Source organism: Mus caroli, unplaced genomic scaffold (genome assembly GCF_978045245.1).
Source record: "Mus caroli unplaced genomic scaffold, Mus_caroli_1 scaffold_2, whole genome shotgun sequence".
Taxonomy (NCBI): Eukaryota; Metazoa; Chordata; class Mammalia; order Rodentia; family Muridae; genus Mus; species Mus caroli.
In genome coordinates this window covers 89,266,621-89,291,641 of record NW_028227257.1, presented here as the reverse complement: position 1 = coordinate 89,291,641, position 25,021 = coordinate 89,266,621, and the positions used below count along the sequence as shown (strand labels likewise).

The window sequence follows — 25,021 nt, the reverse complement described above, 5'->3', positions numbered from 1 at the left end:
CTACCTTCATTACATTTTACTGATAGCACCGTAAAAGTTGGGACTGGCTCCTTACTTTTGCACATGAGGGGTTTTTGATCCTAAAGGAGTCAACTTGTGAGTCTGTATGACTTCAAAGGCTGTGTGCTTCCATTAGGCCGCACTATTTCTTTTTAAAGAAGAAAGCAAGCCGGTCGTGGTGGTGCACGCCTTTAATCCCAGCACTCGGGAGGCAGAGGCAGGCGGATTTCCGAGTTCGAGGCCAGCCTGGTCAACAGAGTGAGTTCCAGGACAGCTAGGGCTACACAGAGAAACCCTGTCTCGAAAAAGAAAAAAACAAAAAAACAAAAAACAAACAAAAAAAAAAACCCAAAAACAAACAAAACAAAAGATGAAGAAAGAAGTCAAGTGCATGCCTTATATCCCAGCACGGGGAGGCAGAGGCAGGTAGACAGAGCTCTGTGAGTTTAAAGCCAGTGCCAGCCTGGTTTATATAGAGAGTTCCAAGACAACTAGAGCTATTTAGAGAGACCCTTTCTAAAAATAAGCAACAACAAATACACAATAGAAACACTAGCATTAGCGTATAAACTAGATTCTAATTTATATTCTTAGCCATATATATCTTAGAGCTTTAACTGCTTCTTTGTCTCTTGAGAAGAAGGAAAGCAGCCCTCTGCTATCCCGCTGGAAAAAATTGAGGTCAAAGTGGGAAGCAGCAATACTGCAAGGGCCACAAGAGGGTGCTCACGTCCCTCTGTCAACAGCTGAGAGACTAACTGCAGCTCCAGTGTTCAAAGATTATCTTCTCATTTTTAAAAATTTTTTCCCTTTTATTGGATATTTTGTTTATTTAAACTTCAGATATTATCCACTTTCCAGGTCTCCCCTCTGGGAGCTCCCTATCCTATTCCCCCCTCCTCTGCCTCTATGAGGGTGCTCCCACTCCCACCCACCCACTCCCACCTTCCTACCCTGGCATTTCCCTACACTGGGGCATCGAAAACCCTCAGGCCCAAGGGCCTCTCCTTGCACTGATGTCCAACAAGGCCATCCTCTGCCACATATGCGGTTGGAGCCATGGGTCCCTTCATGTGTATTATTTGGTTGGTGGTCCAGTCCCCTGAGTTCTCATATCCAAGGGAAAAACATACAAACCCCAAAACAAATTAATACAAAACAAAATGAGAGAGACAGAAAGGAGAGAGAGCGAGAGCACTGAGTGGATTCACTTCAGACATCTGACTGGGTAGGCAGTAGAGACAAGGGAGGGGTCTGGGGCTAGTGAAGATGCACTGCAGAGGGAGAGGGCACTCCACAGGAACACCCAGGGAGAAAGGGATGCCTTGGGAGGAGAGAGAGGAGATGCCTGTCCTTCCTGCTCTACCCCTGGAATGGCCAAGCCCCCTAGCAGCCAAAAGCAAATGGCACAGGAGACTGCTGGGCGGGGGCCTCACCCTCGGGAAATCTTGGTCAAAGCCTTGAAGCTTTCAAAGATGACAAATGCGTCTATCACTAACGTAGAACCTAGGGCTCGTGCTGATGCTCATAGTTGGTTTGTATCTTTATTGATCATTATATTGTGATGTAATTAAAATACCATAAAGCCAACCCATTAAGGTTTTGATTTTTTTTTTTTCTTTCTTCGAGACAGGGTTTCTCTGTATAGCCCAGGCTATCCTGAAACTCACTCTTTAGACCAGGCTGGCCTCAAACTCAGAAATCTGCCTGCCTCTGCCTCCCAAGTGCTGGGATTAAATGTGTGCACCACCACTGCCTGGCTCATTAAGTATTTAAGACAGTGTTTTAGTCTACTGAAAACACCATGCAGTTATCACCACAACTGTGCCCCCCACCCATGCTCCTGAGGTGCATTCTGCTTCTCTGAGGCACCAAGAAAATCCTGCGCGCACTTCTCTAGAATGTTAGGAAAATGACCTCTCTAACCCTTTCTGGGCAAAACAATATACTGGGTCCCCACCTCAGAACGGCTTCCAGCTTTCTGTCAGGCTTTTTTTTTTTTTTTTTAAAGATTTATTTTAATTTTAGGCGTGTGTCTATGTGTCGGTATGTGCACGTAAGTACAGGTGAGGTGTCTGCAGGCCAGAGGCCTTGGCGTTATGGCACTTGTGAGCTGTGGGTGCTGAGAACCAAAGTTGTGTCTTCTAGAAAAGCCCAAACACTTCTAATCATAGTCATCCCACTGGCCCGAGGGAGGCCATCTTAATTAGAACGTTTGTCTCCTTCTGTTGCATTTGGTTTCAGGTTTTGCTAAAGTACAAATCAAGTCTGCACACATGCTGTATGCAGTAACCACTCCTACCCCGCTGTGCAGCAAGCTGCTGGACTGTCAACCCGATGGCCAGGAAGATAACAGTTCTTATCTACTCCAGGAATTTGCTGCTCTTTCTAGGGTGGTTTTGCTGTTCTAGGAAGAAACACCTCAGAGAGTTTTAGCACAGTAGAATTTGTGGCCAAGAGGAATGTGCGCCTGTCACTCACCTCACCTAGTCAGGGGCAAAGCCACTGTGAGTATGAGCTTGTCTGCCTGTTGCTCACTGAATCGGTACTGGGCACGAAGATCTGAGCCTTGAATCTTTTTTTGCAGTCTGTTGTCAGTACTTCTGGGGTTCCAAGAATTAGGCTTACATTTGAGTTAGTGGTCATACTTGTGCCAGAAACAGTTCTTGATCCTTCCTTTGGACAAATGAGAGACTTGAGGGTGGCCATGATGCCTAGGAGAAGACATGGGCCCTGCTGAGGAGAGAAACTCTGAAGACGGCAGAGTAAGTAAGACGCCTCAATGGGGGCAGGGTAGCCTGCTGCGCTTGTGGGTTTTTTTTAGATTTATTTATTTATTGTTATATGTAAGTACACTGTAGCTGTCCTCAGATGCACCAGAAGAGGGCATCAGATCCCATTATGGGTGGTTGTGAGCCACCATGTGATGGCTGGGAACTGAACTCAGGAGCAGTCAGTGCTCTTTTTTTTTTTTTTTTTTTGGTTTTTTGAGACAGGGTTTCTTTGTGTAGCTCTGGCTGTCCTGGAACTCACTCTGTAGACCAGGCTGGCCTCAAACTCAGAAATCCTCCTGCCTCTGCCTCTCAAGTGTTGGGATTAAAGGCTGCCACCACCATCTGGCAGCAGTCAGTGCTCTTAACCGCTGAGCCTGAGAGTCTCCCCAGCCCCCTGCGCGCTTGGCTTTTTGTTCCTGCTGTTTACTTGGCTGGGACTGAGATGTGGTCAGAAATGCCTGTGAGCAAATGATGGAGGCAGACAGGTACAGGGACATGATGGAGGCAGACAGGTACAGGGACATGACGCTGGGTGACAGCAGCACATGGGAAAGGTGAGAGGCTTTCTCTATTGCCAGCAGTGGCACTGGATGCCACAAACCCACCAGGCTAGGGAGGCTGTTCTCCTCTGCACTTCCCCTGGAGGTATAGAATAGAGTAAGCAGGCAGGAGGTAGGAAGAGAGACATGGAGATGTGAGACAGTAGTGCATCAGCAGCTGGTCTAAGGGGATCTTTGCCCTTGGGCTGGAAGATCTGCCAGATAACACCTTTCTTTCCTGCTTATTTGACTCTGGGTTCCAGCATGGCTCCTGCCACAGTTAAGGCACTCACTCAGGAAATGCAGTTGAATAGAAGGGATGAATGAACAAGGAGAAAGGCCATATTTATTACCATACTCTTTGCCCCTGGCCAGAGTACTACATTCAGCCCTGGAAAGTCCAATTAGGAAGAGAGTAGAGCCTGGAGAAGCAGGTCAGAATGATATGTACGTGGATGAGTGGCTGCATTTAGCTCTGTTGTCTTGGTTGAGAAGCTAGGAGGAAGTCAAGGTCAGATTCAGTTCTCATAGGACTGCCTCTGAGGACATCAGTGCACCTAAAACTGGGTACTGGGAGGTTTTTAATTCCAAGCTGGGTCTGTGGCTGACTTGTGTAGGAGGGAGCCCAAAAGTTAGGAAGCTTGTATTTCCTCAAGAGCTGCTTCTGGCCCTGTCAGAGTGTCACTTGTCCCAACCATGGATGTAATGTTGGCTTTTCTTACTAGAACTGGAGAGAAATCCTGGCTGTCCAGAGGACTGATGGGAAGGTGCTCAGATCTTTAAAAATACCATATACGGGTGATACCGCACTGGTTAAAGGCACCTGCTACGGGGCCTGAGGACTCGAGTTCAGTAACCCAGATGTACATGATGGAAGGAGGTGCCCGACATGTCACAGGCTGTTCTCTGTCACATGTGCACCACAGACGGCATGCTGCCACTCCAGCATTTAAGTGTGTGTGTGTGAGGGGGGGGGGGTAGGGGGATGGCGGGGGCATCAGATTCCTTGGAGCGGGAGTCACATGTCAGTTATTAACAATATGATGTGGGTTCTGAGAACTGAACTTGGTCCTCTGCAAAAACAGTATGTGCTTTTAACTGCTGAGCCATCTCTTTAGCCATTAATTTTTTTTTTTTTTTTTTTTTTTTTTTTTTTTTGAGATAGGGTTTCTCTGTATAGCCCTGGCTGTCCTGGAACTCACTCTGTAGACCAGGCTGGCCTCGAACTCAGAAATTCGCCTGCCTCTGCCTCCCAAGTGCTGGGATTAAAGGCGTGTGCCACCATGCCCGGCTCTAGCCATTAATTTTAAAAGATACTTTTTCTTTTTAAAATTAAGAGATTAGAAAGATATCTTACTGGTTAGGAGCATGCATTGCTCTTACAGAAGGGCCTGGGTTTGGTTCCCAGCACCCACATGGTGGCTCACAACCATCTGTAACTCCAGTTTCAGGGGATCCATTACCCTCTTCTGACTTCTACTGTCACCACGTAAGCATGTGGCACATATACGTACGTGTAGGCAAAACACTCATCCACCTAAAATAAAACAAATAAAATTAAAACAACTAACTAAATAAAAAACAAAACCCACAACATATAGCCAAATGTAGTGTCATGTGTCTGTAGTTACAGCACTCTAAAGGCTGAGGCCATAGGGTCATTAGTTCAAGGCCAGCCTCATCTACATATTGAGTCTACTTCAAACCAAACAAATCAAGTCAAGGCAAAACAAAACAGACACAAACACCACATGCAGTATTGCCTATCTCCAAACAAATGCTCTGATCCATGAAAGCTTGGGTGCTCTGAACTGCAGCAGAACCAGGGAAAGGCAGGCAGGAAGCCATGGCCCTGCCTTTGTCTTCCAAGACAGGGACAACCTGAGGTCAGTCATCCCCCAGGTAACTCCTTTATCTTGAACTCAAATTCATCCCCCCAGAGGTCTCCAGAGCCTTCCTTGAGACAAGGTTGTCCACATGTGCTGTTTTCCAGTGGAGAGCAGTTGGCACAGCACCCCTTCCTGCCAGAGACCTTTTGCTAACATGCCAGCTGCTTCTGACACCTGGAGGGGCCTGGCCACCCTGGCTTTGAAGTGGAGCCAGCAAGGAACTGCTGCCAACAAGAGTCTGTACAAATCTATTGGATCATGGCGGGATCCTCACAAGCAATGCCTCTCTGGGCTAGAGACGGCCTCTGGGGAGAAATACGGGTACTCTAGTTCAGGCTGGCTCTGAGCAAAACCATGTGGAGGGTGGAGTCCGGGGCCAGCAACTGGGACGAAGAAAGTGGAGTTGGCAGGGTCCGAGCTAGTCCCAGGGGGTTGGCTGCTCTCTTCCTTGTTAACTTCCAACAGCTGGGACAAGCTGGCTGCCGGGGGGTGAGAGGGAGCCAAGGCAGCTTCCAGGCCAAGCTCAACAGGCCGGCCTCCCGTGCACCCCTGGTCTAGTGGCAGGAACTGGGCCCCCTTTCCTGAAATTCTGGGTTTGAAGGCTTTGGGATCAAGTTGCAGTGGTCCTACAACTGGCCTCAGTTCTATCTGTGTCTGAGTTTCCTCACATGAGCGGGTGCCTCTAGCAAAGCCTAGGGATGTAACACGAGGATGCCCTTGTCCAGGGTCTCAGGCCTCCACAGAGTGTGAGGTCTCTGGTTAAGGCAAAGGAAGCAGCTCAGTGGGAGAGAGTGCCTCCAGCTCCCAAGCCAGCTGAGGCTGCCTGCCCGAGGCTGCCTGCCTGAGGCTGCCTGCCAGAAGCTGGCTATTTCGATTCTAGCCCACTTTTGGGGGAGCTAGCCCTTAGTCACTTTGCATGACTGAACTTCTGTGGAGAGGCCACATGACTAGTGTCCTTTATTGGGACAGTTGAAGCATGTCCCCAAGTTGGTTTGTGCTAACACTGTCGTGAGATCAGGACAGTGATAAAACCATGTAGGGGATGGGCCCCCCTCACATCCCCCCCCCCTCCGTCCTGGCCTGGGTAGGAAATGTGCTGCCCCAGTCCAGGACCTCAAACAGCACAGGACATGTAGAACACAGTTTTCCTTCAGTGGTAATCAGTACCTTCAGGGCACCCCAAATCCCATTCACCCAGTAGAGCCCGACAAATTTGACCCAGAGCAATATTAATAACAACAGTAATGCTTAATATCCATTTCATATCTTCTAAATTAAAGTTTATATTTACTTATTTGACTATATGGACAAATACTCATGCCCATCATTTGTGGAGGTCAGAGGACAAGTTAAAGGAACCGGCTCTTTCCTTCTACTGTGTGGGTCCCAGGGATGGGTCTCAGGGGTCACTCTTAGTGGAAATGCTTCTACCTGATAAGCCATCTCTCCTCTTGCCAGTTCTATGAGATAAGTTGAGTGAGCACATTTACAAGGCCATAGAGGTTCCCAGGAGCATCACAAGTTAACGGAGATCACAAGCTGGAAGCTAAGGAGTCTTACTCAGATACGGGCCCTTCTGACTCTTGAGCACGGTTCTAGGCCATCTGCTGTTAAAAACAAAACAGCTCTGGACTCCATGTTGGCATTAACCTTCCTTCTGCCCCTGCCCCTGCCCCTGCCCCTGCTCCTGTTCCTGCTGTTCCTGCTCCTGCTGTTGGCTTTCAGTTCTGGCACCTGCCTGCACAGGGCTGGAGACTCAGGCCTGACACTGCAGCTTCCCTGCAGACAGCTTACATCCTCACAATCCTGGAACCACAGAGAGGCCTGAGGTCTTGGGTGGACTGCTGCACAGGTTTGGGGAAGGTAAAGACCTGAACCTAATGTGCATCCCTCCCTCCCTCCCGCCCTAGACACATCTTTCTGCAGGACCACCAGTGTAAAGCCCAGTCGCTCTGCACACTTCGCCTGGAATTCTTTGCGCACCGCCCCCCCCTTCCCCACTTACTGCTCTGCTGACTACTGAATTCGCTTTTGATTTCAAAGAAGTATGTAAGCTCTCAGATTACTGCAGAGAACAGCCTAACTCCCATTCTCTTCAATTCAACTTTTAAATGTTTTTTTGTTGTTTGTTTGAGACAGAATCCCAAATAGCTCAGGCTGGTCTTGGAGTTCTGATCTTTCATCCTCTACTAGCCAAGAGCATCCCAAGTGGAACCCCGAGTGTATCTGCCACCATACCCAAGTAAAGCATTCTTGGAACTTAAAGGTTCTGGAACTTCTAGAGCGAACACGACAAATACCTTTTTCCATTACTTAAAAATGTTTTTAGGGCTTTTTTGAGACAGGGTCTCACCATGTGGCCCTGGCTAGTCTAGAGCTCACTAAGTAGACCAAGCTGTCCTTCAATTCACAGAGGTCTGCTTGCTTGTGCCTCCCCAGTGCTGGAATTAAAGATGTGTTCTACACTGCCTAGATCAACTTAAAAAACAAAAACAGAAAACCACCACCACCACCACCACCACCACCACCACCAACAACAACAACAACAACAACACAGTACTAGGGATTGACCCCAGGTCCTTTTTCTCTTGTGAGCTACATCCTGCCCTCTTTCTAGTTTTTAATTTGAGATAGAGTCTCACTAAATTGCTCATGCTTGCCTAGTCCAGCAGGCCTTGGACCTAACCTCAGTAGTTAGAATTACAGGCCTATGCCATCAGGCCAGGTTTTGCTTGGTTGCCTACTTTTGAGAAGAGTCTTATCCAGACTAGACTCAAACTCCTAAGCTCAAGTGAGGTCCCTTTCATAGCCTCCCTAGTGGCTAAGACTTTAAGCATGATACCAACTGCAGCTTTTTAGTGGCTCTGGTATTGGAGATTGACCTTGCAAAGCATATGCTCTGTCACTAGGCCACACCCCAGCCCCTCACTTTTGCAGACGGGATCTTTTGTTAAATAGAATATTTACAAATAAATTCCTTGGTCCAGAACAGTGGTTCTCAACCACACACTGGATCTCCTACATACCAGATATTTACATTACCGTTCACAACAATAGAAAAACTACAGTTATGAAGTAGCAATGAGATAACTTTATGGTTGAGGTCACCACACATGGGGAACAGTACTACAGGGTCACAGCGTTAGGAAGGTTAAGAAGCACTGGTCCAGCAGCTGGCATTTGACATTTGTGGCCAGAGATTAACTTGCCATTGGGGAACTCCTGCTTCCTTGACGGACTCCTCCCTCTCTGGGATGTCAGCCCCACTAAGGCTAGGGCTTTTGCTCATTGCTCTAGCTGCAGTACCCAAAACAGTGCCTAGCAGGAATGGCACGCGTACTCAGTGAACAGCAGCTATGCAGGAAGAGTTTTGTTGGTGGACAGTTGTATTTGTCTTACCTACTGGGCTTGGGCTTTGTCAGCATGTGGAACAATTCTTTTGCCAGCCAAGTGGTGGTGGCACATGCCTTTAAAGCCAGCATTTGGAAGGTAGAGGCAAGCAGATCTCCATGAATTTGAGGCTAACCTGGTCTACAGAGGAAGTTCCAGGATAGTCAAGGCTATACAGAAAGACCTGTCTCAAAAAAAAAAAAAAAAAAAAAAGAATTATTTGCCACTTCATACCAGACACTCAGCAAATACTTGAAGGATGAATGTAGGTGTGAGATACTACTTTTCATTCACTATGCTACATATGTATTTAATTTTTAAAATTAAAGGCAATATTCTTGAGACTGGGTATTACAATGTAGCCTGGATATATATATATATATATATATATATATATATATATATATATACCTGGAACTCTGGGTATTACAATGTAGCCTGGAGATATATATATATATATATACCTGGAACTCACTATAGAGACTAGGCTGGCTTCAAACTCACAAAAAATACTTGTTTTCACCTCCAGGGTGAAAGAATCAAAGGCACGCACCACCATGCCTGGGTTCCATCTGTCAGCTGTTGGCTTTCTTTTCTGAGTGACTGGAGCCCTACTCAGGAACTCCCCTCTGTATCTGTAGCTTGTGTTCCCCGACATTTCCCTCTAATAGGCTCTGATCTTACCTTCAGGTCTCCAGTGCCCTTGGAGCTGATTAAGTTAGAAGGGTTCCTGAGCTGTAATGGCTGTGCCTGCATTTCCAAGCAGCACCCAGGTGCTTATCTCTGCCTCCTGATTTCTGGGATTAAAGATATGTAGTACCATGCTCAGCTTCTACATTATAATTTTAAAAATCGGATAATTTGATCATTTTTCAGCCTTTGGGTTAAAATCAAATATAAAATTAGGTAATTCGTTGGGGCATTACGGCATGGATTTTACATGGATTATCTCATTAAAGCTTTAAAACAACACATTGGCTAACATTAGTTCTGTTTTATAGATGATGCTTAGAGAAGTTAAATAATTGTTTTTGAGACAAGGTCTTACTATGTAGCTCAGGCTGGCCTGGAACTCACTGTGTAGCCGGGGCTTGCCTGGAACTCATAGTAATGCTCTTTCCTTAAGAGATTATTGCAACTCTAGGCATGAACCACCCACCATCTCTGGCAAAGTTAAATAACTCAAGACCAACAGGCTTGTTGGTGATTGACCTGCATTTGAATCCAGGGCTGTGTGGTTCTAGCACCCACTTCCCCATCCGGCTATACTGTGATTCTGGGACACAGACACAGCTCAGAGTGACATTCCTGAACAGAAATGACTGTGTCTGAAACTGGACCTTCTGTGGGTTTGGAGCCTGGGGAGCAGCACCCTGTGCATTACTCCTAACGCAGAGATGACAAGACTATGTTTCCTATTCTGGGCAGATCCCTGGCTAGAGGTGTAGTCTTTGGTAAGGGAGATGTTAAACAGTATTTCAGATGACATCAGAGAAGGGAATGTCAGCAATTTAATCCACTCTGGGCTAAGATGCCAGAGGGAGCCTATGGCTAACACTTTAAACCAGTGGTCTCCAGTGTGGTTCCCAGACCATCCACATCATCGGGGAAAGTTTTGAATCTTTGGGGCCCTGCCCTAGAGTTCTTGAACTTGGGGGTGGGGCTGCTACCTGGGGTTTAAGAGGCCCCTCACGTGATTCTGATGCTAGTCCAAGAGAGGGATACTGCTTTCAATCTAAGCTTCCAAATCTTGTCAAGACTAACCACAGGCCATCTTATCTTTTTTTTTTTTTTTTAAATGATGGTCATTTTTTTTAAAGATTTATTTATTTATTATATGTAAGTACACTGTAGCTGTCCTCAGATACTCCAGAAAAGGGCATTAGATTTCATTACGGATAGTTGTGAGCCACCATGTGGTTGCTGGGATTTGAACTCGGGACCTTCGGAAGAGCAGTCGTCGCTCTTAACCACTGAGCCATCTCACCAGCCCCCAGGCCATCTTATCTTGACGCTTCATTAGATATTGTCTTCTGAGTGTTGTGAGGAGAAAAAGGCTGGAAAGCACTTTCATTTGTTCTTAAATAAAAAAAAAATCAAGACCTATCTTATTTATTATTATTATTATTATTATTATTATTATTATTGATGTTTTACCTGCATCTATTTCTGGGCACCACATCTCAAAGGTCAGAATAGTTCATCAGATCTGGAACTGGAATTTTAGGTGGTTGTGAGTCACCATTGTAGGTGCTGGGAATTGAGTCCAGGTCCTCTGAAAAAGCAGTCAATGCTCTTAACTGCTGAGCTGCCTCTCCAGGTTTTATTTTTAAAAATATGATAATAATAACATTGCTGGGCAATAGTGATACACACCTTTAATCCTAGCACTTGGGAGGCAGGACAGGTGGATCTCTGTAAATTTGAGGCCAGCCTGAACTACAGAGTGAGTTCCAGGACAGCCAAGACTACACAGAGAAATCCTGTCTTGAAAAACCAAAATAGGGGCTGGAGAGATGGCTCAGCGGTTAAGAACACTGGCTGCTCTTCCAAAGGTCATGAGTTCAATTCCCAGCAACCACATGGTGACTCACAACCATCTGTAATTGGATCTAATGCCCTCTTCTGTTGTATTTGAAGACAGCAACAATGTACTCATATAAACATAAAATAAATATTTTTTTTAAAAAAAGAAAAGAAAAAAGAAAAACCAAAATAACAACAACAATACTAATATCAACACCATAACAGTAAACTATTTATTTGCTAGTTTATTTATATATTCTTGTTTTATTTTGGGTTTTTAAAAAGACTTATTTATTATTATGTCCAAGTACACTGTAGCTGTCTTCAGATGCACCAGAAGAGGGCGTCAGATCTCATTATAGGTGGGTTGTGAGCCACCATGTGGTTTCTGGGATTTGAACTGAGGACCTTTGGAAGAGCAGTCAGTGCTCTTACCCATTGAGCCATCTCTCCAGCCCTATTTTTGGTCTGAGATAAGATGTTGTGTATCCTTTCAACTACTGATCCTCCTGCCTTACCTTCTGAGCATAAGGAGGACAGGTATGCACCACTATGTTTCATCTAGTTATTATTTATTACTATTATTATTTTTTTCTTCAAGACAGGGTTTCTGTGTAGCCCTAGCTGTCTGCGAACTCACTTTGTAGACCAGGCTGGCCTCGAACTCAGAAATCCGCCTGCCTCTGCCTCCTGAGTGCTGGGATTAAAGGCGTGCACCACCATGCCCGGCTTATAGGTCAATTTTAATGCTACTGCTTTTAACTGTATTGCAAGTTTATTCTGTACAGGGCATTATTTTAAGCACATTACAGACAATTAGTATTGCCACCTTACAAATTAAGGACAGTGAGGCTCAGAGAAATAACCTTCCTAAGAGCACAAGCTAATAAATCCAGAAGTCTGGTTCCAATCACATGCTCTTGTTTTTTTTGTTTTTTGTTTTTTGTTTTTTTTGTTTTTTGTTTTCCATGGCTAGAGACTGAACAGGGCCTCACACATGACAAGCAAGTGCTTCGTATGCCCAGGCCCCAAGCACATGCTCCTGGGTCCCAGGAAAGCGTCCTAGCTGAGGGGATGATGAGATGGAGATACTCTGGTGGCCGTCCAGGGATAAAGGGTCTAACTCTCTCATGTCTGAAGGAATGATGAGGTAGAAGGGTCTCTGACTGGGCTCCTGCTGTAGAGCTTGTTAGTTCCTTCCTGTGTTTGCAGCTCACACCTGCTGCCCCGTGGCCTGGCTAGAATGCTTGAAGCCCTTAGAGCAGGCACTTGTGGAGAAGCCATGTCATGCACAGGCTCTGGTTTACAGCTGCCCATGGACTGCATTCTTTTCCATGTGCATCATCACAGTCTGGAGCCTCCTGCAGCCTATCCCCAGACCTCAGGGCCTGAGTGAGTAAGCTGGCAGTGGATGGGTGAGGGCAATCCATCTTTCTGAGAGAATCAGCCTCACAAGCTTAGCCACCCACATCTGTAACTCTGGTCAGATGCCTGGCCTGGTTGGGGGGCGGGGGGAAGCTAGCCATCTGACTTCCAGGACAAAGCGACAAGAGCTTAGTGGTCCAGAGGCATTTTCTGGGTAGCTGCAGGCTTGCAGTGCACACAGCAACTGGAGTGGAGTAGGGAACGAACACCAAGGAAGAGCTGAGACTGACGGGCTTCTTGATACTCACACCTTGAAAGGACCCAAGCTTCCCCTAATTGAATTCATCTTTATTCTGCAGCTGTCCTCCTGTGGACTTCCCAGGGGTCTCCTATGTGTACCTGCATGCTGTTGCCATTGGTATTGCTGGTTATGTGCATTCATTCCTCATAATGAGAGGTTGAGTTTCTATTAAATACCACATAAGCCTCTTACCAGAGAAGACTAGCACTTTAGAAGCCTTTTTGTATTGATAATTTTATCTAGTATATATTCATGCCATGACATGAAGAAATTTGGTTGTTACTGACACTTGAGAGGAGAGGCTGGAGATCAGAAATTTAAGGTCACCTTGGGCTACACAGTAAACTCCAGAGTAGCTTGGGCTACCTGAGACCCTATGTCAACTAACAAGAATTCATTTTTGCTCTAAAATTTATTTATTTATTTATTTATTTATTTATTTATTTATTTATTTATAGATTTATTGTTAGTGTTTATGAATATTTTGTCTGCATGTATATATGTATACCACATACATGCCTGGTGCCTATGGAGATCAGAGAGGGCATTGGATCCTCTGAAACTGGAGTTATAGACCGCAGTGAGCTACCAGGTGGGTGCTTGGGAAATACTATTATAAGAAAAAGTGTTCTTGGGACTGGAGAGATGGCTCAGTGGTTAAGAGCACTGACTGCTCTCCCAGAGGTCTTGAATTCAATTCCCAGCAACCACATGGTGGTTCACAACCATCTGTAATGAGATTTGATGCCCTCTTCTGGTGTGTCTGAAGACGGCTACAGTGTACTTATGTATAATAAGTACATCTTAAAAAAAAAGAAAGAAAGAAAAAAGAAAAAGGGCTCTTAACCACTGATCCTTCTCTCCAGTCCCTGCTTTTAAATTTTTATTTCTAATTTAATTTTACTTTACCTTTTTCTTGTACTTTTTATTTCTATTTTTATTTATTTCTACTTTTAAAATTAATTTATTTATATCTGGATCACAGCCTCCCTTCCCTCTTCTCCTTCCAGCCCCCCCTTCTCCTCTTCTCCTCAGATCATTTTATGTTTTTTGAGATAGGATAGCCCTGGCTGTCTGGAACTTGCTTTGCAGCCCAGGCTGGCTTCAAACTCACAGAGGTCCACCTGCTTCTACCTCCTGCCTCCTGAGTTCTGGAACTAAAAGCATGACAAGCCACCATCACTGGGCCTGTTTTTAAACTTTTAAAATAAAAATCTTGTTTGTGTGTGTGTGTATAAAATGCCATACAAGGAACATTCATGTATCTATTTATTCATGTATTAACTCATTCAGCACACATGCATGGGATATCTAGTGCATGTGTGTGCAGTGCATGTATTTGTGCATACATGAGGACCACAAGGGGGCCATGGCTCCCTGGGAGTGTTTGTATGATGCTGGCTTGCTCCTTGGGATCTGAGCTTCAGTCCTTTTGCCTATGCAGCAAGTGCTCTTAACTTCTGAGTAATGTCTCTAGGCCAGGACTTGTTGTTTTAGAGCATCCTATTATTTATAATCTTTACACAAATCAGATTGTTTAGAAGGATCTGGGAGGGATGGGCATGTGCAAATACAAATCTTTGTCTCGGTCTCAGAAATCTACCACATACTATCAAGAATGGGAAGGGAAGGGGGCTAGAGAGATGGCTCAGTGCTCAAGAGCACTGGCTGTTCTTTGAGAGGACCTAGGTTCAATTCCCAGTATTCACATCATGGGTTATAGTTCTACAGGATCTGACACCCTCTTCTCCTCTGTGGGCAGTAGGCACGTAAGTGGTACACAAAACATCCATACCCACAATTCTATAAAAATATAAACTAACTAACTAACTAACTAACTAACTAACAGAATGGGATGTGAAGACAGAGCTATTCTGGAGTGGAAGAAATCAGGTGATACACAAGTGCAAGTACTCAGGGGTACACTTCAAAATTCAACATTGTCCTGTGAGGGGAGGAACCCATTGTATTAGTAATTATAGCCTCAGTGTCCAGAGTAGCTCTTTGCATGAATCTGCCACTCAAGAAACATTTGATGGGGCTGGAGAGGTGGCTCAGTGGTTGCCAGCACTTTCTGCTCTTGCAGAAGACCTAGGCTTGTTTCCCAGGACCCACAGTGGCTTGCAACTGGCTCTTACTCCAGTTCCAGAGGATCTAATGTCCTCTCCTTGCCTCCTGGTGGGTACATGGTACACACAGACTCACACAGGTACACAGACATGTACACATAAAAAATAAATCTTTTGTGTTTTGTTTTGTTTTTGAGAGAAATTCTCTCATGAGGATTAAAGGCATGTAACACTACATCTGGCTAATACGTAATGTCCCATCCACTAAATAAATTTAATAAACAAATAAACAATAAAAAAAGAAATTTGCAGGGATCAGTGGTGGCACACACTAATCCCAGCATTGGGGAGGCAGAGGCAGGCAGATTTTTATGAGTTTGATGCCAGCTGTGACTACAGAGCAAGTTCTAGGACAGGGATGGGCTACACAGAGAAATCCTATCTCAAAAAACCAACCAACCAACCAATCAGCCAGAAGGGAGTAAGGGAGAGGGGAGGGAGGGAGGAAGGGAGAAGGGAGAAGGAAGGGGAGAGGGGAGAGGGGGGAGAGACGGGAGAGGGGAGGGGGAGAGACGGGAGAGAGGGGAGAGAGGGAGAGAGGGGAGAGAGGGGAGAGAGGGAGAGAGGGGAGAGAGGGGAGAGAAGGAGAGAGGGGAGAGAGGGGAGAGAGGGAGAGAGGGGAGAGAGGGGAGAGAGAAGCCAGACACAAGGGACCATATATTATACTGCAATTCCATTATTTGAAGGGCATTTCATTTAGACATGGTTTCACTATGTACCCCAGGCCGGCCTTGGTCTTACAATGATCCATTTGTCTCAGCTTCCAAGTGATGGGATTACAGGTATGTGCCATCATCAACTGGCAACTTCCATTTAGTTGAAATGCCCAGAACAGGCAAATCCACAGAGACAGAAAGCAGGGCCGTGCTCACCTAGCTCTGGGAATGTGAGACACCGGAGAGCAATGCCTAAAGTGTGCAGGAATTTCTTTGAAGATAAGAATGTTCTAAAATGGACTGTAGTCATGAGTGCACATGACTCTGGCAATATTCAAAAAGTCATGGAATTACACACAAGTGAATAAAGCTGTGAATTTGTAAATATATCTCTGCCCTCAAGAAAATTATCAGAAGAGAAACAGTTGATGTATACGCTGATGGATACATGAGAGGTGGTGGCTCTTGTCCTACTGCCACTTAGAACCGTGTCTAGTGGTAGGTGAGGACTCCCATCCCCTCTCCCTTTACCCACACATCCATCCACTCACCCTTCCTCCCTTTACCCACACATCCATCCACTCACCCTTCCTCCCTTTACCCACACATCCATCCACTCACCTTTCCTCCCTTTACCCACACATCCATCCACCCAGCAGTCACTCACAGAGTGTCAAACAGGATGCTGAGCAGAATGATGCTCACTGACAAGGACTCAGCAGCAATGGAGGCTGTGTGGATCCTGCCTGCTGTCCTAGAGCACACACATTTAGATGGATGGCTTCTTTTCTTTTCTCTCTTCTCTCCATCCCCCTCCAACTCTTTTTGAGACATGGCCTCATTGTGTTAACAAGGTTAGCCTTGATCTTCCTAATTTAGTCTCCACTGGAGTGCTAGGACTATAGGTTAGGTCACCAGGCCCATATCCTTCTTCTTATCAGAATTCCCCAAAAGTCATATTTCTATTCTTAAGTCCTGACTTCAAAGGATGAATTCCAATCTCTTGGACTGAATCTCTCTTAAAATGAGCTGACCCCAAAGGGAAACGAGCATGGGATTCTGATGTTAACTCCACTGGCTGCCTTTAAATTACAAAGACAATCTTCTGTGATCATCATTACCTTCTGCTTCCTCCTCCTCCTCCTTTTGTCCTTTCAACTAAGAAAAGAACTCAAGCCAGGTCTAACAGTGTATGCCAGGATGGAGGTGGCTGAGGCAGGAGGATACATAGAAAAAGACTGTCTCAAAAACCACAAAACCAAACCCAAGCAAAAGTCCAACCTCCCTTTGGGCTGCAGATTAATGAAAACAACTAGCCTGCTTAGAGCCGTTACTTGTAGTCTCTAGAAAGGATGAGTACTGCACACAATAAGGGTCAGGGAGCTACAGTGCTTTCTGTAAACTCTGCACATTATCAGTAAAGTTAGCTCATGAGCCTTGAATACAAAATGTCCTTTCCAAGAAGAGGCTGTGCCTGCAGCTTAGGACCACTGACGTCTCCATCCTCCAAGACTATGGAGAGGATGAGCTGGGATCTCTGGGAGAGCACGTTGATTCCTGGGACAGCAGAGGCACTGGACCTTTGTTAAGGAGCCAACCCCCATCCCCCAACCCCTTTAATCCCAGCACTTGGGAAGTAGAGGCAGGCAGATTTCTGAGTTCGAGGCCAGCCTGGTCTACAAAGTGAGTTCCAGGACAGTCAGAGCTACACAGAGAAACCCTGTCTCAAAAAAACAAACAAACAAAAACAAAAAAACAAAAACAAAAACAAAAAAGGAGCCAACCCTCTAGGAAGAGCTTGTGCCCCACACCGAGGAGGCCAGTGAGGAAGCTGCACGTAGTCTCTCGACTCTGGCCCGTGGGCCACTCACACCTCTGCTACTTACAAGTTATCTGTCCATCTGCACAGCACAGTTTTTGCCCTACAGTTTCCTTCCTCTTCAGTAAGGTGGGGGCATGGTAGAAAAATCAAAAAGGTATCTTCTCATGAGGACTAACATAACTGTATAACTAAGTGGCAGGTGGAACAATGAATATAAGTGATTTCAATATAACTTATTTTGGAAACTGGAAGCCTTTCAGAAAATAGGATCTTTTGTTTGGCTTGAATATGCAACCCCATCTTATATTTGTGTTAAATGATTAAAACTTAACTTAGGTGTAGTTCAACTACTTCATTTAGTTAAAAATACGTGAGTGTTTGTGAAACCAAATCCAGGACTTAGGGCTTCCTAACACTGCTACGCCACAGGTCTGGGCTAACCTCACAGGACCACACACAGGGCTAGCTGCTGTCCCCTCAGTTGGGGTTTTAGCCCTTCCATGCCTTTCCAGTCCCCACACTCAGTCTTCCATGCTTGCTCCTCTTTCTTTAGAATATCCTTGCCCACGTGCATGCATGTGCATGTGTGTATTTGCGTGCTTGTGTGTGGGTACGCGCATTTCTGTGGCCCGGTGTCTTTATTTCACTCTTTTGCCCTGAGGCTCCCTGGGAAAACCACATTGGATCATTGGTTTCCCTTAGGGAACAGAAAGTGTTGTATCTGAGGGGAACTCACAAGTCTACTCTAAAGGCCAGTTTCTCTCCTAATGCCTTTTCTGAGACCTGTAGTTCTGGTTTCTCGAAGACGCTCTGGCGCCCGAAGTGCAGGCGCTTGAAGACTCAGACTTGGACATACATACCTGGCGGCTTTCTGAGTAAGCTCCAGCGGGAAATCTGGGCACAATAACTGCAGCAGACAGTGGTACTCCCTCATGGTCAGCAGGTCTGCAGGACAAGGGAAAGGACTGTTAGGCTGCACCTCAGGCCACTCCCACCTTGTGCTCACTTCATGGATTCTGGGCCTGTCTTGTTACAATGCTGCTGCAGTTTGAAGGCCAGTCAGTGTGCAGGGGAGGCGTTGCTTTTCTCTTCTTTTCTTTTTCTTTCTTTGGCCACGATGTAGGGTCTCACTATGTAGCTCTAGCTGGTCTGAACTATGTACATCAGGCTGGCCTCAAACTCAGAAATCCGCCTGCCTCTGCCTCCTGAGTACTGGGATTAAAGGTGTGTGCCACAGCTGGCCAAAGAGGTAACATTTTAAGATTGGAATCTCTACCAAGCCACTCCTCGGTGGCTTTCTGACTAAAGGGGCTTCATTGGTCTGTGACCTAGCCAGGGGAAGAGAGGAAACAAGAAAAGTACCTACATCAGGCTGGCTTTACCCTGGCTTTCCCTGACTCCAAAAATTGTGGGTGACAAATCATGCCGGAGTTGGTTGAGTCTCTGGAAGTCTCTGGCATGGCAACGTTTACCACTGCATGCCCCAAACCATCTATGAAATATCAACAGGCAGCAAGGCAAGTGTGCTGCATGTGTGGGGGAGAGAAGCACACAGCATAGAAACCCACAGACCTAATTTCTCTGCCACCCAGGACTACAGGAAGTCATTCTTTGGGATGCTTGCACACAAATCTGGTCATCCCACTATTACAGGAACCAAGACAAAAGTCCAAGATATACAGTCGTGGCCAACAAACAATCCCTGATCTACAGAAGCAGTGCTGTGGGAGCCAGGAGCCAGGAGTTCTGTGGTCAGTGAGGAATCACACCTATGCTTCCCAGTTGTTTTGCTGGAGGCTGTGATACAGGGAAAGGCTCTGGAGCACCCCGACAGCAGCCGTCTCCAAGATCTCCCAAGGAGCCAAGGCTTTCCAGTGTGGAAGGCCACGCTCATAGTGAAACAAGAAAAACCCAGCTGCAGCTATCCTAAGCGGGAGGAGGGGAGTCAGAGGACATGGCTGTGCTGGACAACCACGATGACAACCATAGGCCCTTGGTTTCTTTGGACCTCAGTTAGCCTAAGCCACAGGAATCCAGACCTCCTGCCCCTGCTACTGTGGTTGATACTTTTCTAAGACAAAACCCCCAAATCTCCAAGGGTCAGGCCCTGACCACTTTTTCATCAAAGTTCACCTCAAGCTGGGGGCACTGAGTTAAACTAACCACAGTGCCAAAAGCAAAGACTCAGCATCGATGTAGGTCAGGGGACCAAGAGGGCTTTCAGCCTTGAGCTTGGCCTCAAGGGCCATGCACTGTCTTCTCATTTGACTCCAGGCACAGTCTGGCAAGAGGTTATACTCTTCAAGCAAGGGAATAATAGCTGCTCAGTGTCACCGCTAGGAGTGAGGAGCAGGAGTGATAGGGGATGGAGAAAAGCCCCCTCCTCCTTACTCCACAACTCTAGGTATGGAGGACAGAGAGTACTGTCTGAATTAAAAGCTTTTTTTATGCCAAACTTTGACACTATTATTGGGGGTGAGGCCAAAAACTGCACAGGAATTAGTATACATTCTCCAAATTATCTCGGCAATCACCCTGGGAAGATCTACTCGGGTGACAAGGTAGAAGAGACTAAGGGAGAAGAAGAATCAGTCTCTGACTCTTGGTTTCCAAAGCTAAGCCCTTTTTAAATTTTATTTTATTTTTTAAACAGTCTTAAGTTTTTAAAAATTAATTAATTTATTTTATGTATACCAGTACACTGTCACTGTCTTCAGACACACCAAAAGATGGTATCAGATCCCATTACTGATGGTTATGAGCCACCATGTAGTTGCTGGGAATTGAACTCAGGACCTTTGGAAGAGCAGTCAGTGCTCTTAACCACTGAGTCATCTCTCCAGCCCTTTGTTTTATTTTATTTTATTTTAATCACAGATCCTCCTGCTTGTGAGGCCAGCACTCCAGCCTTATCTCCCCAGTTCCTATTTAGGTTCCTGATGTTGTTCTAACTCACACATTCAAATATGTTTCCCTCCTAAGGGTGGGGAAAATTTTATACAAATTACTTTATGCCTCTCTGATGTAATAAAAGGCTTTTAAAACCAGAAGACACCTTGCCTACCACTTCTGGGACTGACTCCACTGCTGGATGAGGAAAGCCATCATAGAAAGAGACCCAGAAAAATACAAGCAAACAGCTTTGAAGTGTGAGAGAGCAATTCAAATTCTATTAGGGCAGTGGCCAGAGATTGCAAGGGAGAGATTGCCACCCTGTACCTCTGGAGATGGGTACTGCAAGTGGAGAGACTGGTTCCAAAACCCAGCCACTGCCCCATTGGCTAGGTGTCAAAGCGGCTCCTAATTCAGGTATGAAACCTCAGGCAAACCTTGTAATCTCTCCATCTCAAGTTCTCTGCTGTAAGCTGGGGATGGCAGCCTCACTTTTCAGGATTGAAGTCAAAAGAGATGCTATCTATAAAGTACGCAGCAGAATGTCTGGACCTTAGTAACATCAAACACTTGGAGTTGTTTTGGTTTTGTTTTTAAATCCTGGGGGTTAAACACGGGAGAGAAGAGGAACCGACCTTAGGAGGTAGTGTCTTGCTTGCTGCATTTGAATGCTTTAATCTATAGTGTTCAGTCTTGGATAGTTTTCATCAGGCTGCCTGGGCTAACTCACTTCCACTCCTATTTATCCACTCACTTAGCAACCACTCTTGCCTCCTGCATCCTGGGCACAGTAGTACAGTGAAGCAGCTGCCATAGAACGGAGCTCCCAAGGCTTAGGAGGCCCCTAGCTCCAAATGCTGCTGTGCACACCAGACTTTGGCTTTTGGCACTCTTCAAGATCTCAAAGAGTTTCCTGACAGCCCGTCTGTACTACGGGCACAATAGTAACAAGAGTAACCAGTGCTCCTGACTGGTACAAGCTCTACACCAATGTTTGAATCACTGCACTTCTCAGCCATCTGGTGACACCATTGTTTCTACCCAAGCACAGGTAAGCACAAAGAAGCTTGGAAGACTTAATAACCTATGATCAGGGAGAGGGGCCCAGAGTCTGAGAGACAGGGCAATATGAACGGTTCTAAGGCAAGAGGTGCTTAATGAAAATACTACTTACTGGCGTTTTGAGTAGGGAGTTTACTAAGGGTCAGGCTCTGCTCTCTTTAAGGTTTATGGACTACATACATTATCTTTTCTGATTTTCACCTTAATTTTTGTTTGTTTGTTTTGTTTTTTCGAGACAGGGTTTCTTTGTATAGCTCTGGCTGTCCTGGAACTCACTCTGTAGACCAGGCTGGCCCTGAACTCAGAAATCCTCCTGCCTCTGCCTCCCAAGTGCTGGGATCAAAGGCGTGCACCACCACGCCTGGCTTTCACCTGAATTTTTTTTTAAAGCAAAGTCTCACACTTAGCCCAGGCTTGCCTAGAACTGCTTAACAGTTTCTCTCTCTCTCTCTCTCTCTCTCTCTCTGTGTGTGCACGCGCGCGCGCGCGCGCGCGTGCGTGCGTGCGTGCGTGCGTGAGTGCGTGAGTGCATGTTCACCATAGAACCTATTTGAAGGTCCCAGGACAATTTTGTGGCATCACCTCTTTCCTTCCACCTTCTGGGATTGAACCTGGGCTGCCGGGTTTTCAGAGCTTCCCACTGAGTCATCTTGCGGGCTTAATTGTCACTATTTTTATCCCCATTTTGCAGACAGACAAATTCAGACTGTGTGCACAAAGAGAGAACTGGAATTCCAATCCAGGAAGTAGCTGCTTCGTTTACCCAGATAACACTTCTGCTCCTTGATCTTATCATATCTGTTATGGGAAGGCTTAGACACCAGCTTCCCTCCACACAAACTGCAGCAGTAACTAGCTCCAGGTGAACTGGATCAAGGAGACAGCCCTTGTGAATTGGAATCTTTCTTGTACCAAATGGAGACTGAAAGGCTCTAATTACTGTAAACAGGAAACACTCGGCTCAGCAGCTGGAGCTAGCTAGGCTGAGCCCAACCAGGGGAGGACGCCTACCGCAAGCCATCCACCTGCATGGCTGGCTGGCTCAGCACTCTCACCCTAGCCACCTGCGAGCCTCAGCATCACGCAGGTGCAGGGAAGGTGCTAGTGATGTGGTGTGTACCCTCGGAATCCCCCACAATTAGCAAAGCTCAGCCAGCAGGTCCTCAAAGTTCAAAGGCAGAGACTTTTGTATAAGATTGAAATCAGAGCCCTCTCCACAAATTGGTGTTTCTCTTTGTGTGGGTGGTCAGAGTTGAACTCTCTTCACAGTCTACTAGGTCTTATCAACTAGGTGCCCAGCCCAGGACCAGAGAGGCTTGCCACCTTAATTCTACCATCTTCAAGGCTGCTCAGTGCTGTAGCTCAAACATTGACGTGCTCAGGACTAAACTTTAGCTTTTTCATTGACTTTACACTTAACTGATAACTTCATGCCTCAGTTCCATGCATCAAGTGTCTGTATGAGCGTTGTAGAGTTGTCAGTGAATGTTAAGTGTACCTACCCATGTCTGGCCCATCATGAGTGTTAGTACTTGTATGACTATTTCAGAAATAAAGAAACTCTTCCCTAGTAGATCAATTATTTTCTCAAAGTCACAGCTGGTTTACAAAACTGCTCTTTAGACAGAAACCCACCCTGGCTCCAAAGGCCGTAAGAGTTCCACCCTAGCAGGTGGCATCCAGCTGGTTTATGGAGGCTTAACTTCTGATGATAGGATTACTCATGCCAGGTGACTGACAGACTAAGTTAAAATACAGACTCCCTTCAGGTGGGCCAATTCTACGGGGCAGGATGGCTTGACAGGCTGGGCAGCTGTGTTGGTGAAGAGCTCAGATTCTGAAACCAGATGACCTAGCATCAGAACAAATTAGACAGCTTAGCAGCAGACAAATTATACAACTTCTCTGCACTTTGATTGCCTTGTTTAAAAGCGTGCACAGCACAGTACCAACCTGATGAGATTCTTGTAAGCAAAACACACACACACACACACAAAGCCACAAGAGGTTATATATACATATACATAAACATATACACATACATACATATATATGATATTTTTATCAGAAAAATCAGCAAAGTAAATGATCTGTTTAAAACTGTATTACTGTTTTTAAATTAATTAATTTAAACTTGAAGTCCCGGGCCAGGTGTGGTGGTGCACACTTTTAATCCTAGCACTTGGGAGGCAGATGGATCTCTGTAAGTTTGAGGCCTGCCCAGTCTACATGGTGAGTTCTAGGGCAGCCAGTTTCTTTTTTCTTTTTTTTTTTTTTTTTTGGTTCTTTCGAGGCAGGGTTTCTCTGTGTAGTCCTGGCTGTCCTGGAACTCACTCTGTAAAACAGGCTGGCCTCGAACTCAAAAATCCGCCTGCCTCTGCCTCCCAAGTGCTGAGATTAAAGGCGTGTGCCACCACGCCCAGCTGGCAGCCAGTTTCATAGAGAGACTCTATCTCCCTGCTCACCCCCTCAAAAAAAAAAAAAAAAACAGAAAATAAAAAAATAATAATAATAAACTTGAGGGGGCTGGAGAGATGGCTTAGAGGTTAAAAGCATTGGCTTTTCTTCCAGAGGTCCTGAGTTCAATTCCCAGCAACCACCTGGTAATTCACAATCATGTGTAATGAGATCTGGTGCCCTCTTCTGGCATGCAGGCATACATGCAGGGAGAACATTGTATACATAATAAATAAATCTAAACAAACAAACAAACAAACAAACTTTAAGTCCTGAAATGTAGACTTAACTACAGCATCCAGGTAAATTCTGACATTAGTACAGCGAGTATGTGTGGAAGAAATGGATGAATTAAACCATGTATCACATAGTGACTCTAAGTCAAAGCTCACAGGGACAAAGTTATGGTCATCATGTATTGTGGTCTGAGTGTGGTCCCTATAGATTTATGGTTTGGGTACATTGTTCCCAACTAGTGGCATTGTTTGGAAAAGTTATGGAGCCGTTGGGAGGCAGCACCTTGCTGAAGGGACTATGTCCTTGTCCTTGGGGCAGGCTTTGCCGTTTTATAGCCTGGTTCCAATTCCTGTTCCCTCTCAGCTTCCTGCTCCTGTACCACACCTGCTTCATTATGTTGCACTGAATGAATTCCTCCTGGAACTGTGAACCCCAATGACCCTTTACCCTTTAAGTTCCTTTTCCAGAGTAGTTTGGTTTTTGATTTTTTGTTTTTGTTTATTTATGTGCATTGGTATTTTGCCTGAATTTATATCTGTGTGGGGGTGTCAGGTCCTCTGGAACTGAAGTCACAGACAGTTGTGAGCTGCCATGAGGGTGCTGGGAATTGAACCTGGATCCTCTAGAAGAGCAGCCAGTGCTCTTAACCACCGAGTCATCTCTCCAGCCCCCTTTCCAGAGTATTTTTATCACAGCAAAAAAGAAGAAATTAAGATAATGTGTGAATTCAGAGGAGGATCTCTAGTCATAAGAACTATTATGGAAATGGCTATTTGAGGGAATCCAGAAGCTGCGAAGAACTGAAAATGGTAACCGTCCTATTTGGTAGACATTACAACTGTCAATAATACGATAAACCACAGCTAGAGGACCATGGTGCAGAGGCTGCTCGACTCCCAGAATCTTCTCACCGAGGGAGGGCTCAGTTCAGTCACCCTGAATGCTTTTGTACAGGAATGAATGGCCACTTTTACCATGAAAA

The 25,021-nt window shown here is 45.7% G+C and overlaps 1 protein-coding gene across 5 annotated transcripts in view; it reads right to left on the bottom strand.

Annotated features, from left to right (window-relative positions):
• The window catches only part of Cstpp1 (centriolar satellite-associated tubulin polyglutamylase complex regulator 1), a 165,973-nt gene that overhangs the window by 8,493 nt on the left and 132,459 nt on the right, over positions 1-25,021 (bottom strand). For all 5 annotated transcript variants that reach the window (XM_085834651.1, XM_085834652.1, XM_021156886.2 and 2 more), the window contains one exon: positions 18,252-18,336. In XM_085834651.1, the coding sequence (XP_085690777.1) occupies positions 18,252-18,336 (85 nt within the window). The remainder of the gene's footprint in view (positions 1-18,251; positions 18,337-25,021) is intronic.